The sequence below is a fragment of the Rhinopithecus bieti genome, unplaced genomic scaffold, assembly GCF_001698545.2.
Source record: "Rhinopithecus bieti isolate Rb0 unplaced genomic scaffold, ASM169854v2 scaffold_30906, whole genome shotgun sequence".
In the NCBI taxonomy this organism is placed as follows: domain Eukaryota; kingdom Metazoa; phylum Chordata; class Mammalia; order Primates; family Cercopithecidae; genus Rhinopithecus; species Rhinopithecus bieti.
The window spans coordinates 485,105-507,913 of NW_016813269.1; the positions used below are offsets into that span (position 1 = coordinate 485,105).

A 22,809-nucleotide genomic window follows, 5' to 3' on the forward strand; every position below is an offset into this window, starting at 1 on the left:
GGACCAAGGCTGAAGCAGCCAAGAGCAAAGCAAAGGACAATGTCCCATGAATGGGACGTGTGCTTTTCAGCAGTGACCCAAAAGCCAGAGGGGCTGAGGGCCTATCTTGAAAGTCCTGCCATTACAAAGTCCCAGAGAAGCAGGGTAGCAGGGAGGGCATATCAGCAGAATTTGAGCTCACAGTATAAAATTACAATCCACATATGAAAATGGTCCAGTTTCAGGGAGCGTGAGCTGACACTCCTCAAGAAATTCAGAAGCTGGCCGGGCACAGTGGCTCATGCCTGTAATCCCAACACTTAGGGAGGCCAAGGCAGGCAGATCACCTGAGGTCAGGAGTTTAAGAACAGCCTGGCCAACATGGCAAAACCCTGTCTCTACTAAAAATAAAAAAAAAAAAATTAGCTGGGCATGGTGGCACACACCTGTAGTCCCAGCTACTCGGAGGCTAAGGCAGGAGAATCGCTTGAACCCAGAAGGTAGAGGTTACAGTGAGCCAAGACTATATGATTGCACTCCAGCCTGGGCAACAGAGCAAGACTCCATCTTGAGAAAAAAAAAAAAAAATTCAGAAAGTGGAATCACTCAAAAAAAGACTTCAAATAATAACACTAAAAAGATCTAGGCCAGGTGTGGTGGCTCACGCCTGCAATCCCAGCTACTCAGAAGGCTGAGGCAGGAGAATCACTTGAACCCAGGAAGCAGAGGTTGCAGTGAGCCGAGATCCTACCATTGCACTCCAGCCTGGGCAGCAAGAGCGAAACTATGTCTCAAAAATAAATAAATAAATAAATAAATAAATAAATAAAAGATCTAAAGTGATAAAGGAAAGGTAATGGCATCATGAAAGAATAGGACACTATAAAAAAGACAGCAGTGGGAAAAAACCAGATATAACTTCTGAAAGTATTGAATATTATTGCTAAAATTAAAAACTCAGTAGAACATTACATGGAGATCAGACCTAGTTTAAGAAAAATCTTGTGAACTGAGAAACCAATGACAGGAAATTCTCTAGAATAGAGAACATAGAGATGGAGACAAAAACAAGACACAAAACATAGAGGAAAAAATAGTGAGGTCCACATATATCAACTAGGAATTCCAGGAGAAGAAGTAGGTAATGGGAAGAGGCACGTTTCCACGAGAGGGAGGCTGGGAAAAATCACGATGAGCCCCAAACAGAATAAACATGGGAAGTCCACAGAGAATGCTGCAGAACCCAACAACAGTCCTGCAGAGAGAGAAGGCAGAGCATTACACAGAATCTAAAATCAGAGGGGCAGAGGACCTTTTGTAACAAAAATAGAAGTCAGAACACAGTACAATAGTATCTTTAAAGTGTTAAGACTCAACCTAGAACTCCATATTTGGCTAAATCATCACTCAGAGGAAGGGTGAAGGCCGAGCACCATGGCCCACACCTGTAGTCCCAGCACTTTGGGAGGACGAGGCGGGCCAATTGCCTGGGTCCAGGAGATGGAGACCAACCTGCGCTACATGGTGAAAACTTGTCTCTAAAAATATGCTAAAAATTAGCCAAGTGTGGTGGTGCATGCCAGTAGTCCCAGCTACTCGAGAGGTTGAGGTAGGAGGATCCCTTGAGCCTGGGAGGCGGAGGCTGCAGTGAACCAAGATCGCGCCATTGCACTCCAGCATGGGAGACAGAGCAAGGCCCTGTCTCAAAAGGAAAAAAAAGAAAAAAGAGAGTAGGGGTAAAATACAGTTTGGATGAAGCAAAAATAATAATTTAGCCATTTGCAAACCCTCATTTAAAAATGTTCTTCAAGGACATTAAGCCCAGGGAAGTGGGTTGCAAGAAACAAAACTGAGCAAGCTGACAAAGATACCAGTAAATCTAAATAATTATAACTGCAAAAACATGATTACCATTCACTGGGAAGAGACAAAGACAAAATATGGTTAAATTAACAGACAAAAATAACATGTAAAATCAAAGTTAAAGCATTTGAAGGCTCTTATATTATAAATGAAAGAAACCTGATGCCTCAGACTTCCTTCCTATAGATTTTTTAAGGCAATAACAAAATTTTAATAGATTATCAAATTTCCACACCAGTGGAAGAGAGAAGGGGAAAATTTTTTCAAAAGTTGGTCAAGCCAATAGAAATAAACAACAAAACAAAAGAAACAGCAGCAAAGAAAAGCATGGTATAGTGAACAGATAACAAAATATAAGGTGCTAGAAATAAAATGAATTCTGGCAATAATACTAGAAACATGAAAACACTAACCCTGCCAATGGAAAAACATATTCCCAAATTTGACATTTAAAAAAAAAATTCAAATACATCTTACTTTTAAGAAACATACATACATCATCATGACAGAGAATGAGACTGAAAATAAAACTAAGGGGAAAGAAACATCATGCAAACATTTACCAAAATAAAATTTGACTGGCAATACTAACATTAGCTGAAAACATCTGGAAGGACAAAAGTATTACTAGCGATAAAAATGGCCCATTACATGATAAAAGGAATGGTTCACCAGCAGCATAGCTCCTACACCTGTGTGCACCAAATAATACTGCCTCACAACTTATAAAGCAAAGATCAATAGAATTAAAAGGTAAAATTGGCCAAGCCACAATAAGTTATGAGATTTTTAATATGTCTCTAAAACAAATCAAGCAGGTCCAAAATAATGAGAATATAAATGATTCCGACATCACAGTAACTTCAGTAAATGGGCATATAGAACACAACAATTAGAAAATATATACTGTTTGCAGTAATTTGAGATTATATACTCTTTTCATTTATACATAAAACATTTATTAAAACAAAAACATCTATATTCTAGGCCACAATGCAAATCTCTACCATTACCAGTAAATCAATAACGTATGGAATTCAGTATGCTCCAAAGTGTCTAATAAACCTAACCCTCCTATAGATAGCAACTATAAACTTGAACAACATAAAAAAATCCAAACACCTGAATGTTGGAAGATGTGGGTGGAGTCAACACTTGGAAGACAGGAACAGCACAGGAGACTGAGGGAAGGCCTGGTCAGTGCCATGCAGATGGGGTAATGCCCCAACAGAAAGCTTGCAGCCCCTGTGATCTGAAGAACCAGAGGACAGAGTGCAGGGCAATAAGGTGACTGGAAAGTATGGGGGAGGCATGCCGGAAAGGAGAGATCCACAAAGGGGAAGCCCAAAATTCTGTATATAAATTCTACCCAATTCTCAGGATGATGCCTACATGGAAAAGAGTCTACCTAAGAATAAAATAACAGATTTGAGTTGCCACCCAAGATACAAATTCTGCAGTCTGAGTCCAACAAAATTAATTGCCAGCTAAAATACTCTCCAGAGTAATAGAATTCAGAATCTCCACATTACATTTACAATATCCAGAACACAATCCAAAATTACTTGACACATGAATAACTTGGAAGATGTGACCCCTTTTCAAGAGAAAAGACAATCAATGTAGACCAAATCCAAAGATGACGCAGATGTTAGAACAGCAGACAAGAATTTTGAAGCAATTATTACCATAATGCTCAAGGACTTAAAGGAAAATGTGCTCATGATGGATGAAAAGACAGGAAATTGCAGCAGAGATACTGACACTATTAAAAAAAATGGAAATATCATATGTGCTACATTCTCCATTGTTAACATTGTTATACTAGAATTATAAATCATGTTGTAAAGATACCAAAAAATTATATGAAAAAATAAAAATTCAATTAATTTATAGCATAATATTTACTTTCTGCCACATGCTGTGTTTATATAAATTAATCATCTTAATTTCATAAAATACATGGAATCATTATCACCCTTTTACAAATAAAGAAATTGAGACACTTTAAAGGGGTTAAATAAATAACACAAGGTCACTCAAGCTAGTGGTAGAGACAGGAAATCAAATCCAGTAAACCTGTCTCTAAATTCTTACCACTATACTGCACTGCCTCTCTAGAGAAAAAGTATGTAGAAATTACAGACTATTTAGAAGTGGGTACTAGAAATATTATATATGAAAATTTGTATGCATCTGCAGGTGTGCTTACAGGGAAATGTGTAGCCTTAAATATAGAAATTTAAAATGAAGATAGTAAAATTTACTGAGCTAGGTATTTTACTCAAGAAGTTAGGGAAAAAGCAACAGGACTAAACCTAGAGAACATTTAAAAAAGGAATAAAGGAAAAAAATTATAAAGCTACAAATAGAAATTCAAAAATAAAGAAAAATAAGACCAAGCTAGTTCTCTGAAAAGGTTAATAGACAAAACTACAATAAAGATGAATGAACCAGATTTGCATTTAAGATGGATAAATCTAGAAGACATGATTGCGAGTGATAAATGCAAGTTACAGCATAAAATCATTTATGTACATTTTAAAACATACCATACAATACAGTATGCAGTTTATGACTACATATCGTAAGTGCTATAAAAGTATAAAAAACATGGAAAGGAAGGGTTCCCCTGTGTCAGGTCAGTCTGGTGGTTGCTTCCAGGGAATAAGCCAGAGCCATGATAGGGGATAAGAACGCCATCAGTCATATCCATAAATGTTTATTTCTCTCAAAAAAATAAAAAAGAAGACAGCATCCCAGCACTTCGGGAGGCCGAGGTGGGCAGATCACCTGAGGTCAGGAGTTCAAGACCACCCTGGCCAACAAGGCAAAATCCCGTCTCTACTAAAAATACAGAAATTAGTCGGGCATGCTGGTGAGTACCTGTGGTCTCAGCTACTCGTGAGGCTGAGGCAAGAAAATCACTTGAACCTAGGAGGCAGATGTTGCAGTGAGCCGAGATCACGCCACTGTGCTTCAGCCAGGACAACAGAGTGAGACTCCATCTCAAACAAACAAATAAACAAATAAATAAATAAAAGAAAAACGCTCCGAAGCAAATCTGACCACATGTTAACACAGATCAAGTCTGAATGCTGGATACATAGGTTTCTGTTTTGTGTTTTGCCTGTTGTAAATACTTCATAACTCAAAATAATTTATACCTGCTACATTCATTTATGTCTTTACTGCCTATCTCCCCCACCAAACCCTAAGTTCTCTGGAGGCTATGTCATGTTCACCATAGTATGCAAATCTGACCAGTGTCCAGAGGGTCAATGAGAAGGGAAACTTAGCATATGACCTGAAAGTGCAACTCTCTGTCTACAAATACTAAGATTCCTTGATTTCCCTGTGGATTTGCTCAAGAGGCAAGAATGACAGATTCAAGAATACTAATGAGAGTCTTTAGCTCCCAGCTCAGTGCTCTGCAGTGTCTCTCTCTCCCTGACTTAATACAGAACAAGGGCATTGAAGTGGTGTCGATAGTCAAAAATGAGCAGGTGAATTATAACTGCAGCAGCTGCAGCAATAGCCAACATGGATTGGCCCTAAGTGGCAAGTCTGTATTACCTCATTTAATACTCACAAAAGCCCTAAGAGGTAGATGACATTAGGAAGAAACAGCAGCTCAGAGAGGCTGGCACCATTCTAACTTGCCTGAGGTTACACAGTCCCTCAAATGCTTATCAAGAGCATAACTGAATAGCTGACCAGCCAACGATGGTGTCTATCGTTGTAGACAAGGTCCCTTTGGGTGGCCCATTTCTAGTTTCCTGTAAATGTGATTTTTACCTTTTAGCATTTATGAGAGTTCTCTTGAACATGCTCCCAGAGTGGTTGGAAGTGGTTACAGCACCCCTGGTTCTCAGCGTTCCTCCGCAATTATCCTAAGACAGGCATTGCCATCCCATGGTGCAGGTAAGAAAACAGAGGCTGTGTGGCCTGTACTGTGCACCACACCCCCGCCCACTACCCCAGAACCCTGCCAGATTCCTATGTTTAAGTCCTAACCCCCAGGACCTTAGAATATGTGTGCATTTGCAGATAGGGTTTTTACAGAGGTAACTAAGTTAAAGTCACAACAGTGGGCTCTAATCCAATGACTGGGATCCTCCTAAGAGGAAATCTGAACAGAGACATGCACAGAGATAAGACCATGTGCAGACACATGGAGAGGACGGCCAATACAGTTTGGATGGGTGTCCCCTCTAGATCTCATAACGAAACATGCTGCCCAATGCTGGAGGTGGAGCCTAGAGGGAGGTGGTGGATCCCTCATGAATGGCTTAGTGCCATCCCCATGGTGATGAGTGAGTTCTCACTCCATTAGTTTATGCAAGAGTTGGCTGTTTAAAAAGACCCTCACCTCTTCACTCTCTCTCTTGTTCCCTTCTCTCTTGCTCCCTTCTCTCACCATGTGACAGGCTGGCTGGCTCCCCTTCATCTTCCACAATTGGAAGCTTCCTGAGGCTACACCAGAAGCAGATACTGGCACGATGCTTTGTGTACACCCTGTAGAACTCTGAGCCAAAATAAAGCTCTTTTCTATGTACATTAACCAGCCTCAGGTATTCCTTCAGGGCAACACAAATCGACTGACACAATAGCCATCTACAAGCCAAGGAGAGAAGCCTGGAACAGATCCTTTCCTCATAGCCTCAGAAGGAAACGACCCTGTCAACACCCTGATCTCACACTCTTGGCCTCCAGAACTGTGAATAATAAATACCAACAAAACAATAAATTTCTGTTACGCCCCCAGGTCTGTGGTGCTTTGGAGCAGCCTCTGTTGCTCCAAATACAGAGGTGCAGAGATATTAAGGGACTCTTTTCCTAGAGTTACACCAAAGGGAAACAGAATTGGGCCTCCACCACGGTTCTTTTTTCTCTTTGTAGAATAATTCTTAAACTACTGATGTCTACTTACAGAGTTAACATTTATATGCAAATAAATATTTAAAATATTAACCTGAAAAAACTCAAAGTAGCAATTTAATGCCATTCCTCTTAGGTTCTGCTTCCAGTTAAGATATAGAAGGACAGGAAAGACTCCAACTACCACTTTTACAACAAAGAACACCAGATAAACTACAAAATCATATTTTATTTCATCCACTGGGAGAGCTAAGGTCTCAAAGAAGTGTAGAGGAACCAAATTTCAGAGGGATGGAACCCTTTCTGAGCAAAGATCAACAGCTACAGTGATCCCTGGGGCACAGGTGGAATGAGGAGCTAATTAGCATCTAAGCTGTGGAAATAAGGATGAAACAGCCAAATGTTAACTGTGTGGGCTGGAATAATGGATTACACCTGGATTCGAGATGTTCTAAATCTACTCCAGACTTCTAAGTGTGTGATGGCTGGTAGAAGTCAGGACAGGGATGGAAACAGAGTGGTATCTGCATAGTCACGTGAGTACTGGCACCTACGCTCTTTATGGGGAGAGACCTAAGCCTGCCATAAACCTTTGCAGCTAGTGGCAAACCCAATCCAAGCCAAACCACTTCAAATCCCAATTAAACAGAACGGTTGACCTCCTCATCCTAGCTGCCTCTTTGTCACTGTAAGAGGAGCCAGGTGAGGACACAAGGGTGTCATACAAAGAAGTAACTGCTGAGAAGTGAAGTTTGGGCAAATGTTACCTGATGTCCAAACTCCTGCTTTACTCATCAGCTGCATGAATTCATGTCAATGATGTCTTTAGTGTTTAAGCCAGTTTGATTTCTGTCATTTCCAACCAAATGAATCTTAACCCATTTATCCCTGAGGTTGCAAATTTTTTTTGTGAAAACTCAGACCTTGGCAATGACCTCGAGCAGTAGGGTATAAACAATTTCCACAAGCTTAGCGTTCCAATGATGGAACACTAGGCAAAATTGGTACAAAGCACAAGACCTGACCAATTGCACATTACAGAGGATATACACGTATTATACATGCAAATTCTTGCATAAATTAGCAATACAGTTTCTAAACAGTTACCGTATCCATCAAATACTCATTGACATTACCTTTATAATGCTATAAATGAACAAAACAATACTGGAAAATAACTACAATGAGTTTTTAAGACAATGATAACAGAACTTAACCTATAAAGGAGACATCAGTGCTTCACAGAAACCACAGTTGGAGGCAAAATCACGTTCCAATGAGCTCACCACCACTCAGCATATCAGTGGGATTCCTATGTTGCAAATTACTCTTCTATTTCACCTTCTACCATATACATGTGAAATACACCACTGGTGAAGAGAGGAAGATTCATATTGTTACTTAAGAGCATGAAAATGCTGGGAGGAAGATTCTAAACTGAATCATAATGGAGAAATTAAAATAAGCACTGAAGGAAGATTAAAAGGTCTGAAGTCAAAATAACTGTTTAAAAATCAAGAAACATTTCAAAATATCCAAGGTACCATTTCAGTTTGCCAAGTTCCAACCTGGAGTGCTATTGCATGGATCAGTTTATCAGGCTCCCAAAATAAGGAGCAATGTAGGAAACAGGATCAGCCTGTCCCCTCGCCTGAAGCCCCAAAGACCACTAGAAATGCAACCTCAGTAGTATCCAAGGGAAAGAAACATTTCCCAGGTGGCCTTTGCTGTGTCAGTCCTTCTAGCCCCCACCCCTGCTCAGACATAAAATCCTGCTCAGCACAGCGGCGCACCTGGGTTCACCTTTCAAGTACACTGAGTGCTTCATGGAGGAAGTTTCTTAGACTCCTCCTCACCTACAAGAGCAGGCAAGGCTACTCTCAGACCATGTTCAAGGCTATCATAACACAGGGTCAACAACAGGGCATGAAACCTATGGCTGCCACGCTCAGCCAGGAAGAGCACGTTCCCATGGGAAATCTTGGATTAATCTGATTAATCTTTCTAGGAAAGATTAGGAAACTTCTAGGAAACCTCAAGAATGTACTTTGCAGATGTCCCAGTAAATTTAATTTTCCTGATTTCTAAACTCCTGATGTTTGAAAGCTAATCCAAATGAGATAGGGCCTGACCGCTCATTAGCTCAGCCTATTAAAAGGCCCGTTGTCCTTCTCAGAACAGCCACATTTACTGAATATTTCATGCAATGCAAGAAGGACCAGAAGCAAAATATGTAACTCTCCTCTGCGTCTGTGTTCCTCACTAGTGCAGAGCCTGAGTCGGGCACAACCTTAAATACACACATTACAGCCTGCTCAAAGCAAGCTGATGCAAGGTTTGAGAGCAGGGAAGGAGAGATTATATTTTTAAGCAAGTTCAGAAATTTCTCCCTACAGTCTTGAATGGCTGCTCTTGTTTTAACTTTTTCCATCACATCCACCCCACCCTGGTTTTGTTCATTTTATTTCCTCATTAAAGGCTAAACAGTCTATCAAAAGAATGCCTCAAAACTCTTCTTAGGGACAAAAAGGCAAACACAAGCACCATTTATCATGTTGTCAGTGATCCTCAGTATCACACGACTAAAGAGGATGGAAGGTGGTCATTAGACAAACATCCCATTATCTCATCTACAAGCATGCTGAGTTCTGCCCATGGACTAGCGGCTGATGAACGGTGGCGTGAGCAGAGGGAAGAGTGAGAAGACATATTTATCCTTTGTTTCATTGCATGGCCCTGCTTGAAGGTGCTCAAATGGGAAAATCCACTCCCGATGGCCCACAGATGCTATTCCTCAGGTTTAACAGTCCTTAGTGACGTGGTTTTCAATACCAGCTGAACATCAGAACCACCTGGGAGCCTTTACATTGCCAGATGTCCTCAGGATGTCTAATTAAAGTGGTTCTCTGTGGGTGGGACCCAGGCGTGAGGAGTTGTTGAAGCTCCCCAGGTGAGGCCAAGGTACAGCCAGGACTGAGAACCACTGCCGCAGAGAAATCTCTCTGCCTCTGCGCTGGTACGTCAAGACAGAACTAGGTAGAGTCAGGGGCTCAGGTTAAAAATAGCACACTGGGGAGGGTCAGGCATAGTGGCTCATGCCTATAATCTCAGGACTTTGGCAGGCCAAGGCGGGAGGATCACTCGAGCCCAGGGGTTCAAGACCAGCCTGGGCAACATGGTGAAACCCCACCTCTACCAAAACAAAAATTAGCCAGGTGTGGTGGTACACGCCTGTGGGTCCAGCTACTCAGAAGGTAGGATCACCTGAGCGCAGGAGGTCAAGGCTGTGGCAAGCCATGATCACACCACTGCACTCTAACTTGGGTGAGAGAGTGAGACCGTGTCTCCAAAAAAAAAAGTCATACTGACATCAAGCCCACACACAACATTAGACTTACCAAAGACCCTGTTTCCTATTAAACGGTATTTTTTAGGTACTAGTAATTTTATTTGGTCCTCCTTACTTTTGTAAGGATGCAGAAAAAACAGAAAAAGCCTAATGACTCCATTTGAGACTCAAAGCTCTCCTGAGGTTTCAGAGATGCCCTCTATCCAGCACAATCACCTCTAATACCCACCCTGCTCACCCAGACTAGGCTAAGGAGAAAGTCAACGTACTTCCATCAAGTCCACACACAGCAGCTGAGCTCAACTGCACAACTTGTTTACAAATAACAAGGTAATTCTAAAGCAGTCACACAATTTATTCCCAATGTCACCAGGATACTAAACCAAGACCCATTGTTTCCAATGTCACCAGAATACTAAACTAAGACACACTGCATTTTCATACAAAGATAAGTCTTTAAACTACAGAAGCACAACCCCCAGAAGTCAGTAGTGGGGTCCCACGATCTCCTGGGAGGAAATGCCACCTGTGATCCAACTTCATCTGGGGACATTTGCAGCCCCATAAAATGTTCTTAAACATGTGATGGGTAATCAACATTAGGGATGCTCAAACAGACACCCAGAGTATAAGAGCCCAGGTTCTCCCCCTACACTGCATAAAAAATCACTTTTAAAAACACTGGAACCCAAATCACACCCCAGACTAAAAAAGATCAGGATGCTGGGAGACAGGCCAGTGCATGGCATTTCTTAAAGCAGTGGTTCTCACACCTTAGCACACATCTAAATCCCTTGGAGGGCCCATGAAACTAGAGATTACTGGACCCTCCCCCAGAGTTTCTGATTCACAGGTCTGGCCTGAAAATGTGCATTTCTAACAAGTTCCCAGGTGATGCTGATGCTGCTGGCCCAGGCGCCACACTGCAAGAATCGCAGCTTCAGAGGCATCCCAGGTGGCTTTAATTAGTGCAGCCAGAACTCAGGAGCACTGTATTATTAAGAGTGAGCTCCTGGTCAGGGCACCAGGAGGACGGAATTCTCATCCAAGCTTGGCTACAAACCTGGGGTTTGATCAATAAGCCCTAGAGGATTTTTGGACCTCAACTTGCTCTTGATATATAAAATTGAGGTACTGCATGAAAGAGATCATGAGTTCCTTGCAGAAATAAAACCATGACTTTTTCAAAGGGCTGCTGACACTAAGACACATAGAAAGGAAAAGGAAGTGGTCTTAGGGCAATAAAACAGCTTTTGAAATATAGGGGAAGGTAAGTTCTCACTCACGTGGCTTCAGTGCACTTGGAGACACACAAAGGATGCGGGCTGTGCGTGTGTTCTAAGCCGGTCATGCTGCTGCCCTGACTCACCTGTTAGAGCTTTGCAGAGCTGCCCAGATCTCTGAGCCTCGGCAGAAGGGTTGGGAGTCAAAGACCATTTGCGCCTGATCAGATGCTCTCGTCCACTGAATGGGCCCTGGGAGTTGTTGAGGGGCTGGATTAGCACCTGCTCCTGCCCAAGCTGAATGAGGCCAACCTGTCCAGAAAGGAGAAGGAAACACAATGTTGGTCATCCTCATTCACACATGCCCATGGCTCCCTCCACCGCTGGAGGAGCAGGCAAGGCCACCTAGGTGTGAGTTCCATGTCTGGGCTCTTTTCTTTGCAAATTGGTCAGATTTACCTGAGCCCAAGAGTGAGCTTCTGTGTGACTTACAAACAAACCACAGAGCAGCTGCGTTGGGGGTAGGGGTACAGAGACAGCTACAATAACATCCATTTTCCATGTTGCCTTTCAGAGAAGATGAACTACTTCATTATCAAATTTTTAATTTTAAAATTATTTTTTAAGTTACTTTAAAAATCATCCTCCCAAAAGTCCACCTGAGAGGTAACACTGAAATTGTTGGGAATGACATTTATATCCCTAATGGAAAAATGTATCTTATCCTGGGTATATTAAGAGTAACATTAGTATTGTTTCGACAGCATCAAAACAATTTGCCCTCCTTCCCCAGGCACCTGCTGCTAGCTTCCCTTCTTATGTGGAGTCAAAATGGTAAATCTCTCAAGGAAATCAAACCCAGGCAGGGCCAGGGGAGGACCTGGTTTGTACACTGATCGATGCAGTCAACATCCCCTTCTCCTGGGAACAATCCTGAACTGCCTTTGATCACACAGATTCAGGAGATCTGGGGGATGAGTCTCAGGGGGTCATGATATCCTTTCTTGTCTCCCTCTTCCACCCTCACTTTTCAAAAGCCATGGTTCTCAAAGCCTAGCATGCACCCAAATCACCTGGAGGTCCTGCTGGAGCCCAAGAATGTTCATTTTTAAGAAGGTCCCATGTAATACAGGGACCACACTTGGAGAAGCAGCACTCCCTACCACACGCAGAGCTAACTCCAGGCTCAAGTATAAAGCTCACTTCAGCCAAATAAGATAGACCCCCCTCTACGTTCTGAAAAGATGCACCAGTACCAAGATTCCTGGCAAGTACATCAGATCAACTAATAAGGTCGCCTGCAACCTTGCATCCCCAAGATACAGGGTGAGGCCATACTTACCGCTCTAAGCATATTTCAAGGTTTCCATTTCATTAGAACTTTTGCCAAGAACAACTCAAAGATTTTACTGCCCAAATAAAACTGTCTCAAAGTGGCACTGCATGACCTGCAGGAGAGCACAGCTTTCCTCTCTCTCCTTTAAAGTGAAAACTTGAGTTTGTTCACTAGGAAACTTTACGGAAACTGAAGAAATGGAAGAGGGTGGCCACAGTGGGATCTGCAGAGCTCCATCATAGCTGTGCACAACGCAGCCTTGGTGCAGAACACCTGAAAACTTCCGCGGTCAAGGTAGGGTGGGCAGGGTACGGCACAGCGCGTGGGATAGAGTCCCACGTGGGAGGAAACCCCTGCTCCCTAGAGGATACGCTTCACTCTAATGAGGGGCTGGACTCATGTGGAAACACCCTGGCTGTGGGTCAAACCCCTCCCCGCAATCTAGCACTTTCAAAGTCAGTTATTATTCGTTCAGTCTAGAGTTTGCATTCACAAACCCCAGCATAAAAAGCACTTAGCTGTTAGTTCTAAGGCCGAACAAGTTTTTAAAGACAGGGAGATCTCACCTTGGTGAGAAATCCTACACAGACACACTCATATATACACGCAAAGCATCACTTAGCACCTTAGGGAAGGTTTTTCTTTACAATTCTCAGGGACCCCATGTGCTGGTTTTTATATACTTAAGGAAGAAAACAGGGAATGATGGATAAATGGACTAGTGCGTCCTCAACCTGGCAGCCACTTGCCCTCTTGGGCTCCGACCTCAAGCAGGGATGTGGCCAGGAGTAGCACCAGGAGGGAGGGGCTGAACACGGCCCTCACCCTGGGAACCAGCATGAGGAAGGGCCCTGCCTCCTCCTCCCTCACTGTCTCACTGTCCCTAGCCTCCTTCTACCGTCTCTAACACTGCCATTGTCAGCACACCACCAGTGGTCAAACGTCCTGTTGAGAATTGCCACCTGTGCATTACACGCAGTCTTACGCCAAAATACCCACCAGCCCTCCTTCTCTCTCCCTGACCTCCTCTCTTCCCTAAATAAACCCCCCTTCCCTGCAGCCCCCTGCACTCTTAAATTCCAGTCCACTACCCCATGTTATAGGACACTTTCACGACCTAATGGTTTGTTCCACTGAGGCAAGATCAGAATTATTACTCCTGTTTTTGCCAATGACTGCCACATAACAGTTACTCAAAAAGAAAATATGCGACTGAAAACGCAGTTACCTGTAAGGACTGTCTGCAACCCCCTTGCTCAGGGCTTCTCATCCCCGGCTACATATTGATATGATTTGGGGAGCTTTGAAAACTCCTGATGCCTCAGCCCCTACTCCAGGCCAAGTGAATCAGAATCTCTAGGGTGGAGCCCAGGCACTGACATGTTTTCAAAGGTGACCAGGAAAATTCAATGTGTAGCCAGGGTTGAGAAGCGCCGTCCTAGCTTTTAACCGGGGGCTGGAGACCCTGGACACCTACTGCCTTGATTCCATGTGGAGAGGTCCTCGGATTTGGAACCCGGGCTTTCCTCTATGGAGCTCTGCCTACTACCCTTGCTTCTAGCCCACCACTGCACATGGCCCCAAGAGCTGAGCAGGGCTTCTTGGATCTGTGTGACTCCTGCAGTTACCATCTATGTGGAGAGGGGAGACTCAGGGAAATGTTTGTCCAAGGCCTCTTCTGTCCCATTGATGGTGGTAAAGAAATACCAGCAATAAGCCTGTGTCTTAGATACAGGAGGCCTGCAACCGTCCTCCAAAGAGACAAACTGTGTAGAAATAAATGCCTATGGCAGACAGAACTAGCAGCCCTGAGGCCCCTTGATTTTAAGGGATATAATAAAGCCCCCAGTGAAATGGTGCTCTTAAAAGAGAAATCTTAAGTTTTGCAGGATTTGGTATGCTATACTAAAGAAGTGTGGGTCAAATAAAATGGATCAGGCAATAACTTGATATTTCAGCAGTTGTGAGTGGTTACCTTTCAACTCTCTTTGTTGTGGGTACTTGCTTTGAAGGGTTCTGTTAAGACAGAGTTGTAAATCAGGTATTGTTCACTCCACACCACCTCCTGCCTGAAGCAGGACTAGCTCTCACTGCAGTGTGGAGAGTGTGAAAGACACAGCGGTTTTTATCACCTAATGTTAGCACAAGTTCACTTAGAAAATGCAGTTAAGATAACAGAGAAGGTCTCTCCTGTATGCTTCAAAGCAGCATGCCTCTGTGGGAGGGGACAAAGTCACATGATTCCACAAAGACCGCAGTGGAATTCCCTTTCTTCAGGAGTCTGCAGCTCCTCAGTTAACAGGAGTGGGTCTTACTTAGGTCTCCTTCTCTAGGTCAAGATGGCTTGAGAGGATGGGGCCAAAGGGGTGGTGAGTTTGCTTCCTGTAGGGACCAACCTGCTTCCAAGAAGAAAAAGCCACCGTGTGACCGCAGATCCTCCCGCCCTGCCTCTGACTCTCCGGTGGGCATGCACCTCTTCTGGTGGAAGGAGCCTCCCCCACACAACACGGCCATGTGGGGCTTCCCAGCCTGCACCCCTTCTGAGGCATCACCCAGAGGGCCCCTCCCCGAGTCCTGCTGCTGCCTCCTCAAATGTGAAATGCCTGAGCACAGATGCTTGGTCTTCTTCCCAAAGCAGGCCTCTCCTCAGGAATGTCAGGGTCCCTCACTTTAGTGTCAGCCCTTTCAGACCACTAGTCAGTGTCAGCCAGCCAAAAAGGACTGCCAGCCTGCCCTTCAGAGTCCCTCTCCTGTGGTCTTCCTTCCTTTCTGAGGCTTGCCTCAGAAGCTTAAGCCTGGTCACCTCCCTGCTCTAAGTGCTCCTCTCCTCCAGTCCTCCCCATACAGCTATCCCCAGGATTCCCCAACTACCCATCCTCCATTGCCTCTCAGCCAGTGACCCTCTGAGTGCCCTTCCAGAATGGCCGCATCAGCATCCCCTGGGGAACTTGTGAGAAATGCAAGCTCTCAGGCCCACCCCAGGCCTGCTACATCAAAAACCCCAGGGTGGGGCCCAGCCATCAGTTTAACGGGCCCCCCAGGGGACTGTAATGCAGGCTCAAGGCTGAGAACCACTGCTCTAGGATAAAGTCCAAATGCCTTTTGTTGGCACCCACAGATCTGGCCCATTTAATCCACATGCCTGCCAGTTCAGTTCCTCTACCCCCATCTCTCCCTTAAAACCACCACCCCACCAATCCACTCATGGGTCCCTTATCTCAGGACAATGGGGCCTCAGTGCCTTTTCCATCACTCCTCCCTCCTGGAATCTGAAGCCTACCCTCCTCCCTCCCCGAAACCCCACCCTGCCTAGTTCCAGGCTCCAGCCCACCTTCCTCCAGGAGGCTGGGACTGTCTTCCCAGACAGGGCCTGCATTGTCTTTCTCTCTGAGCCTTGCTGGGCGGCCTACCAGAGCATCCTGCACATGGCAGGTGTGTGATAATGATCTGCTCATTCAGGCAACAGTGATGACTGATCAGCTGATGTATAACTGGAAAAGTCTGGGAATAGCCTGCAGGGCAAGAGAAGAAGCCTGTTTTTAATGCCTTAATGTGCCAGGCTCTCACTAAATGATTTCACAGACTTTATCTTCTTCCATTCTGTCAACAGCCTTGCAAGGCCCATGTTATTTACCCCTGTACGGCTGCAGGCAGAAAGGTTCAAAGGACTTAAGTGACTTGCTCAAGATCGCAGCTCTGAATGGCCAAACGGTTTCATTTCCTAAGAAGCAAGAATGTGACCACGCATCTGGGGACCTGTGCACAGAAGCAGGTCCAGGGAAAAGTCAACCAATGACTCTGCATGGTTCCCTCAGATGTACTGGCTGCAAAAAACATCTTCCCCTATCACACACATCCAAGATCAGGCAGCTGCAGTATTTCAGAGTTCAGGAAATAAGCTCCAAGAATGCAATCAGTCAAAGAAAACTGCTTCAGTTCATCATTCCATCTTTTACTTCTTTTTCATTTTTTTTTAAATGTTGTCAACTAAACAAAAGTTCAAAGTGGGAAAATGCAATATGTGTCCTAGGCGACACTACTGGGCAGCTTGGTGCAGAAGCAGTCAGTACCTGGCATCCTAAGACGAGTCAGCCCAGCCCTGGAGAGCTGCAGCTGGATGAAGCCCTGGGCAATCAGGAGGAACACAAGAGTATGCAGTGCTGGAGAGGACAAAGGGGTGTGAAGAGAAGCCACCATGAGGCCACAGGAATGTTGTTCCAGAGGCGGCAGCCAGAGGCCTCAGAACCTTCTGAGTTCTTCCCTCCAATACTTCCATCCCTCCAAACTTCACGAAACTGTCTTTGCCCTTCTTCGATTCCCGCCAAAGTGCCCCTTAACATCCACTCAATTGTTTCTTTTTACAAAGTTCTATATATGTGCTTTGTATTCTCTGTATTCTCCAAATATATTTATTCTGCACACGATCAATTCTTCAGCAATACTAGGTAATCACTTAGGACTACATACCTTCCTCAGACCTGTCTCAATATAATGATGTATTATGATGCAGTCCCTTCCAATGGGTCTCCACACCATATCATTTTTGACAAGACTAATTCCTACTCAGCTGTTCTCCATTGAGCGAGGCTGCATTATAAAGCTGGGCAATTTTGTAAATCAATCAAAAGGGTTTGATAACTCTTTTCTAAAGAGAGAGGTAGTAACATCCCAAACCTGCTTCTTCATCACAGGAGTCATGCAAACGCAGGCTACCCTCTTAAAAGTGGGGTCCTCAACACTTCTAACCTAAGCTGCCTACTCATCAGCTGGCTGAGCTCGCCCAGGCTGGAGTACACTGGTGGGATCTCAGCTCACTGCAAGCTCCGCCTCCCAGGTTCAAGTGATTCTCCTGCCTCAGCCTTCCGAGTAGCCAGAATTACAAGCGCCCACCACCATGCCCAGCTAATTTTTTGTACCTTTAGTAGAGACAAGGTTTCACCATGTTGGCCAGACTGGTCTTGAACTCCCATCCTGGTGGTCCGCCCACCTTGGCCTTCCAAAGTGCTGGGATTACAGGCGTGAGTCACCGCACCCGGCTGCCCCCATCTATTCTTACCTGGACTACACTTGCTCCCCTATAAATTAGAGGTGAGCATTCTCTAAAAGTTCCCTAGTGGACTGGAACAGCTGTACAGAACTATGAACGTCCCATGTGCCACAAATGACGTGCTACCAACATGGACACACGGTCTGCAGTCAGGCTGACCAGCTGGAGTGACGATGAGCTGGGCCACCAGGTTGACCCCAGTGATTCCAAATAAGAGTCCTACAGCATGTGGCTGTGACAACAGAGGAGCTATGGTAGGAGGATGCCTGACCTTCTCACAGTCCTTCTAGGTGCCCTGGAAAGCGGTTATGGCTTAATGTTTTGCAGCCCAGAGCTCCCTGGTGGTCTGTCTGGTCCCACCATCTCACAGTGTGCCCCTGGCAGGCCACAGCCTTGGCCAAGAAGGGGTGGACACATTCCAGTGGGTGGCCTTCCCAAGCTTTGTGAGTATCATCCAAGGAAGGATGGCCACTGCTCAGCAGACCAAACCTGACAGCAGGGGCCTCCAGCCCTCCCGTCCTCTCGTTCACTCTTCCTAAAACAAGCCCTCCAGCCACTCACTTTGGACAAGCTGCACAGATTCTTTTCAGAGCCTGACACTCAAGCTGATCTTGAAGTACCCCCTCTGCTATCCTGTCTACCTATGAAGTTCAGCCTGATTCCAATTCCACTGGCCTTCCACGATCTGGTCCTGGTCACAGAGGCAGTTGATCCGAACTTACGTAAATTCTTGAAGAGTGGAAAGGCCCTCCTCATACACCTAAAGTTCATGCTTTGAAATGATATGCTCATAAAAACACTTCCAAAAAGCCTATGCTCTAAAGACTCTTGGAAATGTAAATACAATGAAGAAGCATAAACAGAAAACAATTAATACTTAAGTCTATATAGTCTTTGAAGATCCAAAAAGTGCAGCTGGCCCAGCTTTTCAAGACAAGACACTAAGGAATGCCGCAGGCCCATGACTCTGTCTGCTGTCAAAAGGAGAAGAAGCAAAAATGGAACACGTGCTCTATTCTCCATGGCCCTTAAACAGCTAAGGAATGATCTATTATAATAATGCATCTCCTTTAAACAGATAGCAAACATCTCTGGAGATAAACAGCACAGATTCCATGCAACATGGAACAGAACCTGTGTGCCCCCAGCCCAGGCATTCAACACTCTCTGCTAAGCCCTTTAGGAGATGTTCGATACAGTGGGACTTACCAGCAATTAACATGATACTCAACATCCGGAATGAAGTTTTGTTGAACGCCACATCCTTTCGCTTGCATGCCTTCCGTAGCTGTAGCTGCTTTCACACTAAAAGGGCAGCTTTGAGCAGCTGCAACAAAGGCTATATGGTGCACAAAGCCTAAAATATTTATCTGGTCCTTCAAAGAAGTTTGCCGACTCTTGCTCCTCATTTTTAGATACAAGGACACTTTGAAATGCTCCTCATCCACGGCCATCAAAAATCATCCACTTATAGCCTCCCTTCCCACACCTTATAGCCGAGCCTGTCGTAGCAAATACACAAAACTCCACGTCTCCACTTCACAGAGCTTCCACCACGGTCAAGAGGGACTAACACATCACCAGCCGCCTGAACTGAGAACCAAAGTCAAAGCTAGTCTGCGATGCAAACTTGGTTAGCCCAAGTTTCTGTTGCTTTCTTTTCTTTACACTTTCAGGGCCACCTTGCAAGCAAAGGGTTCACCTCCAAGTCACCTCATTGTCTCTTCCCTCCTGCCTTCAACATGTATGGAGGGGGAAGTGTCCAATGTCCAGCTCCCATGAATGGGATGAACAAGGCAGACTAAACAATAGAAGTGTCTGCTCCAGCAGGAATTTAAAAGCTGAAGTCTTAGAGGTACACCCGCCACTGGCACACACTGAACTCAGCCTGTTGGCCGGGTTCCTTTATCTAAAGCACAGCACCCTCACATGGTGCTGAAGGGAAGGACAGTCTTGCTGAGAAGCTGGCTGAGATGCCATCTATGACAGGGCCCAGCCCTCACTCTGCGAGAATTTTAAATCAATGTTATCCAGCTTTCCACCTCGGCTCCTTCACAGATAGCTCCTTGCTGGAAACTTTACACCAAGAAGTATAAACTCTGACCTCTACAGAAACTCACTAAACCGCAGCAAATGGGATTCAGATGTTTCCATGTACAGTACAATGATGTGACTTAGACTTTAAACACTTTGGCAAAAACAGGAAAAATGATGTGGGCCTTCCAGTCCCTCCCAGAACATGATACAGCCTTGACCCGAGCCCTACAGTGATCTGAGCCTTTCTCACTCCTACTTAAGCCTCCTTGCCCACAGCCCACATTCCCTGCCCCAGGTCCACATTTCCTGCCCCAGGTCCACATTCCCTGCCCCAGGTCCACATTAGCTCCTTCCTACCAGGCCCCCTCCAAGGGTCTATATCACTTTCCTTGGTTCACCAAAGTTGCCTATTTTTCCCAGCTGAGCAAAAGCAGATGATACCCTAATCAGAATTCAGAAAATTCCTGAAAGGAGAGCCAGGCTGAGCTAGGAAACTATACCCAGAGATACCCACAGCACTGGGAAGAAAGGAGAGGTCTTACATAACACCTTGCACCCCCAGGCCTTCTGGCTTCGTAGATTCTCGAGGATTTGCCACAGACTCTGTAAGGGCTGGAGAATTCCAGATGGCGGCACAAGAAAAGGTGGAAATGTGGGGAGCAGTTTCTTGTGCCTGGGAAGGACAGACACAAACTAATATCAGAAACTGCCTCCAAAGAGGCCAGTCAAGACAGAAGACAAAGAGCATCCCTGCGGTTCATGCTCTGGGTCTATATCAAGCTTCGCTGGTGGCAGCCCACCTGCTGGCCATGTGTGCTGCTTTCAGGGCACGATGGAGAAGCTGAGTGCTCGTCTGGGCACCAGTGTAGCCACATGATCAAGTGTGTGCACAGGCAGGGCAAGTGCACACAAGAACCCCCCGCCCCCGGGAGCACCTGTTATGGGTGCCTCAAATGCAACAGGCCAGGGACTTGGGGGCAGGGAAGTTACTACCACAGCAAGGGAGCTCCTGGGGGCAGGAATAGGGTTCATCACCAATGTAAGCACCCTCAGGCCTGGTTGTGGGTGGGCACCAGACAAATGCCTACTAATAGCATAAGGAAGCAAAGACAAACACCCTTTCTCTCCTGTTTCTTACGTTTCAGCTAAGAAGAGTGGGGTGAGCCGCGGCCTGCCTGGGTACCTCTCCAAACTTCCTGTTCCAGGTACAGAGAGAAGACTCAAAAGGAAGGGAGGTGAATGCCCACTCCCCCACCACCACGTCCAAGAACAGCACACCTATACGCACATAGGTACTCCCGTGACATACACGCTGACACACCGGTGTAGATGCAGTGTTCTGTCCACACTGGGGCCAAGGCGCCTCTGTCCAGAGCCCTGACAGTTTCATCCCTGCCAGATCTGCGCTCCCTAGGGCGGGAGGCGTATACCCCATGCAACCCAGCTCCGCGCGGGTTCCACCGGCCGCAGAGGCGCTGGACTAGGATGCTGCCCCTCCCACTCCCTTTCTCTATAGTGGGTACCGAAAGCCGGGGTGGAGGGTGGGGAGAGGTGGAAAGGCAGGAGGTTCCCTCCGGTTCCCCTGGAGGCTGGACTTCCAGCAGAGGCGCCCCATCCCCACCCTCCACGGCGACCACCCTGCGCTGCAGCAGACCCGACCGGCCGACCCGGAGGGGGCGCGGGCAGTACCAGGCCGCCGGCGGCGCCGCAGGCGCTGAGCGAGACGAGGGAGCCGGGGTAGCCGAGCACACGCCCGGAGTAGAAGCACAGCTCGGCGGGGCGGCCGCGGCGCCCGGCGGCGCCCGCCTCCTCCACCTCGAAGCCTCGGGACAGGAAGCGCAGGTCGCGGCGCAGCTGAAGGTACAGGTCGCGGGGCCGAAAGGCCCGGCAGGTGCAGAAGCAAGGGCGCGCTCTCCCGGCCCGGGCGCGCGGGGCAAGCCTGGGCGTGCGGGGGGCCGTCGCCGCGTCCGGCCCGGGCTGAGGGCAGCGGCGGCAGTGCAAGCGTCGTCGGGCGCACCCGCCACGGGAAGCACCACCTCCACGCGGCCGCCGCGTCCGCCGAACAGCTGCGGGGAAAGAAGGAGACGCGTCAGCGCGGCGGGCCGCCCGGACGCCCCGCCCGCCAGCCGCGCCAGCGCGGGGACAGAGCGACCCGGAGCTGGCGCTGCCTTCCCTTCCCTCGCCCGGCACCTCCAAGCTGGCCACCCGGGGAGGGTCTCCGGCGCAGCCGCCCGAGCACCTCCCAGGACGGCGCCGCGCATCGGCAAGCGGAGACCCGGCGGCGGCGCGCCTGCCACGGAGCCACCCGATTCCCGTACTCCGGCAGCGGCCCGAGCCTTCTCCGCTCCGGCGCCGTCAGCCGTCCCGCCGCCGCCCCAGGGCCGCCAGGACGCCGCGAGAGCGCAGAGGGAAGGTAGCCGCAGGACGCGGGGCGAAGAGGGCTGTGGGAGGGGGCGCTACCTGTGCCCGGGTCCAGTCCCCAAACCAGCAGCAGCAGCACGGGTAGGACGAGCGGAGGCAGCAGGGCGCCGTCACACATGGTACCCGGGACCGGCAGCCCCCGGACCGTGGCGGCGAAGCAGGAGCGCGCTAGGCGGCGGCGCCAGCCGGAGTGAAGCCCTACAGCCTTTGGAAAAAGTAATTAGCGCTGCGGACAAACCCAACGTGGTAAACCCCAAGCCCCGCCTTCCCCTCGGAAAGCGGGAGGGGATTGGGCCCTCGCTTTCCTCCGCCCCGCCTCCTCCTTCCCTACTGGTTGGGATGGGTCGAAACCATAGTGCGTAGTTAGGTTGTCAGCACTTTCTTACACGTGGTTTCTGGGCAGTGGCAGGGACACGTCACCAGGAGGCGCGCGGGAGCCGACCAGAGCCGTGCGACCCTGGAAGAGCCGGAGGATGCGGGGCTGGTCTTCAGAGCTTGTCCTCATTTTTTGGAAATCTTCTCTCAGCGTGCTGCCCAGTTTCCCGGGAAGATAGGCCGGAAATCGCCCCGGCCAAGCGGTTTCATCCAAAACTGCATATACTCTACATCTAAAGTTAGGTTTTAGTTGTTTGTGGGTGGAAAGACTCCCAGTCCACTTTCCCGCACACCTGAG

The 22,809-nt window shown here is 47.0% G+C and overlaps 1 protein-coding gene across 1 annotated transcript in view; it reads right to left on the minus strand.

Annotated features, from left to right (window-relative positions):
• ADAMTS17 (ADAM metallopeptidase with thrombospondin type 1 motif 17) overlaps nucleotides 1–22,346 on the minus strand; it is a 371,310-nt gene extending 348,964 nt beyond the window's left edge. Inside the window, 4 exon segments of the mRNA XM_017847918.1 lie at nucleotides 11,442–11,607; nucleotides 21,405–21,693; nucleotides 21,695–21,776; nucleotides 22,173–22,346. Of these exon segments, the coding sequence (XP_017703407.1) occupies nucleotides 11,442–11,607; nucleotides 21,405–21,693; nucleotides 21,695–21,776; nucleotides 22,173–22,254 (619 nt within the window). The 5' untranslated portion in view covers nucleotides 22,255–22,346.
• Nucleotides 22,347–22,809: the final 463 nt, after the last annotated feature.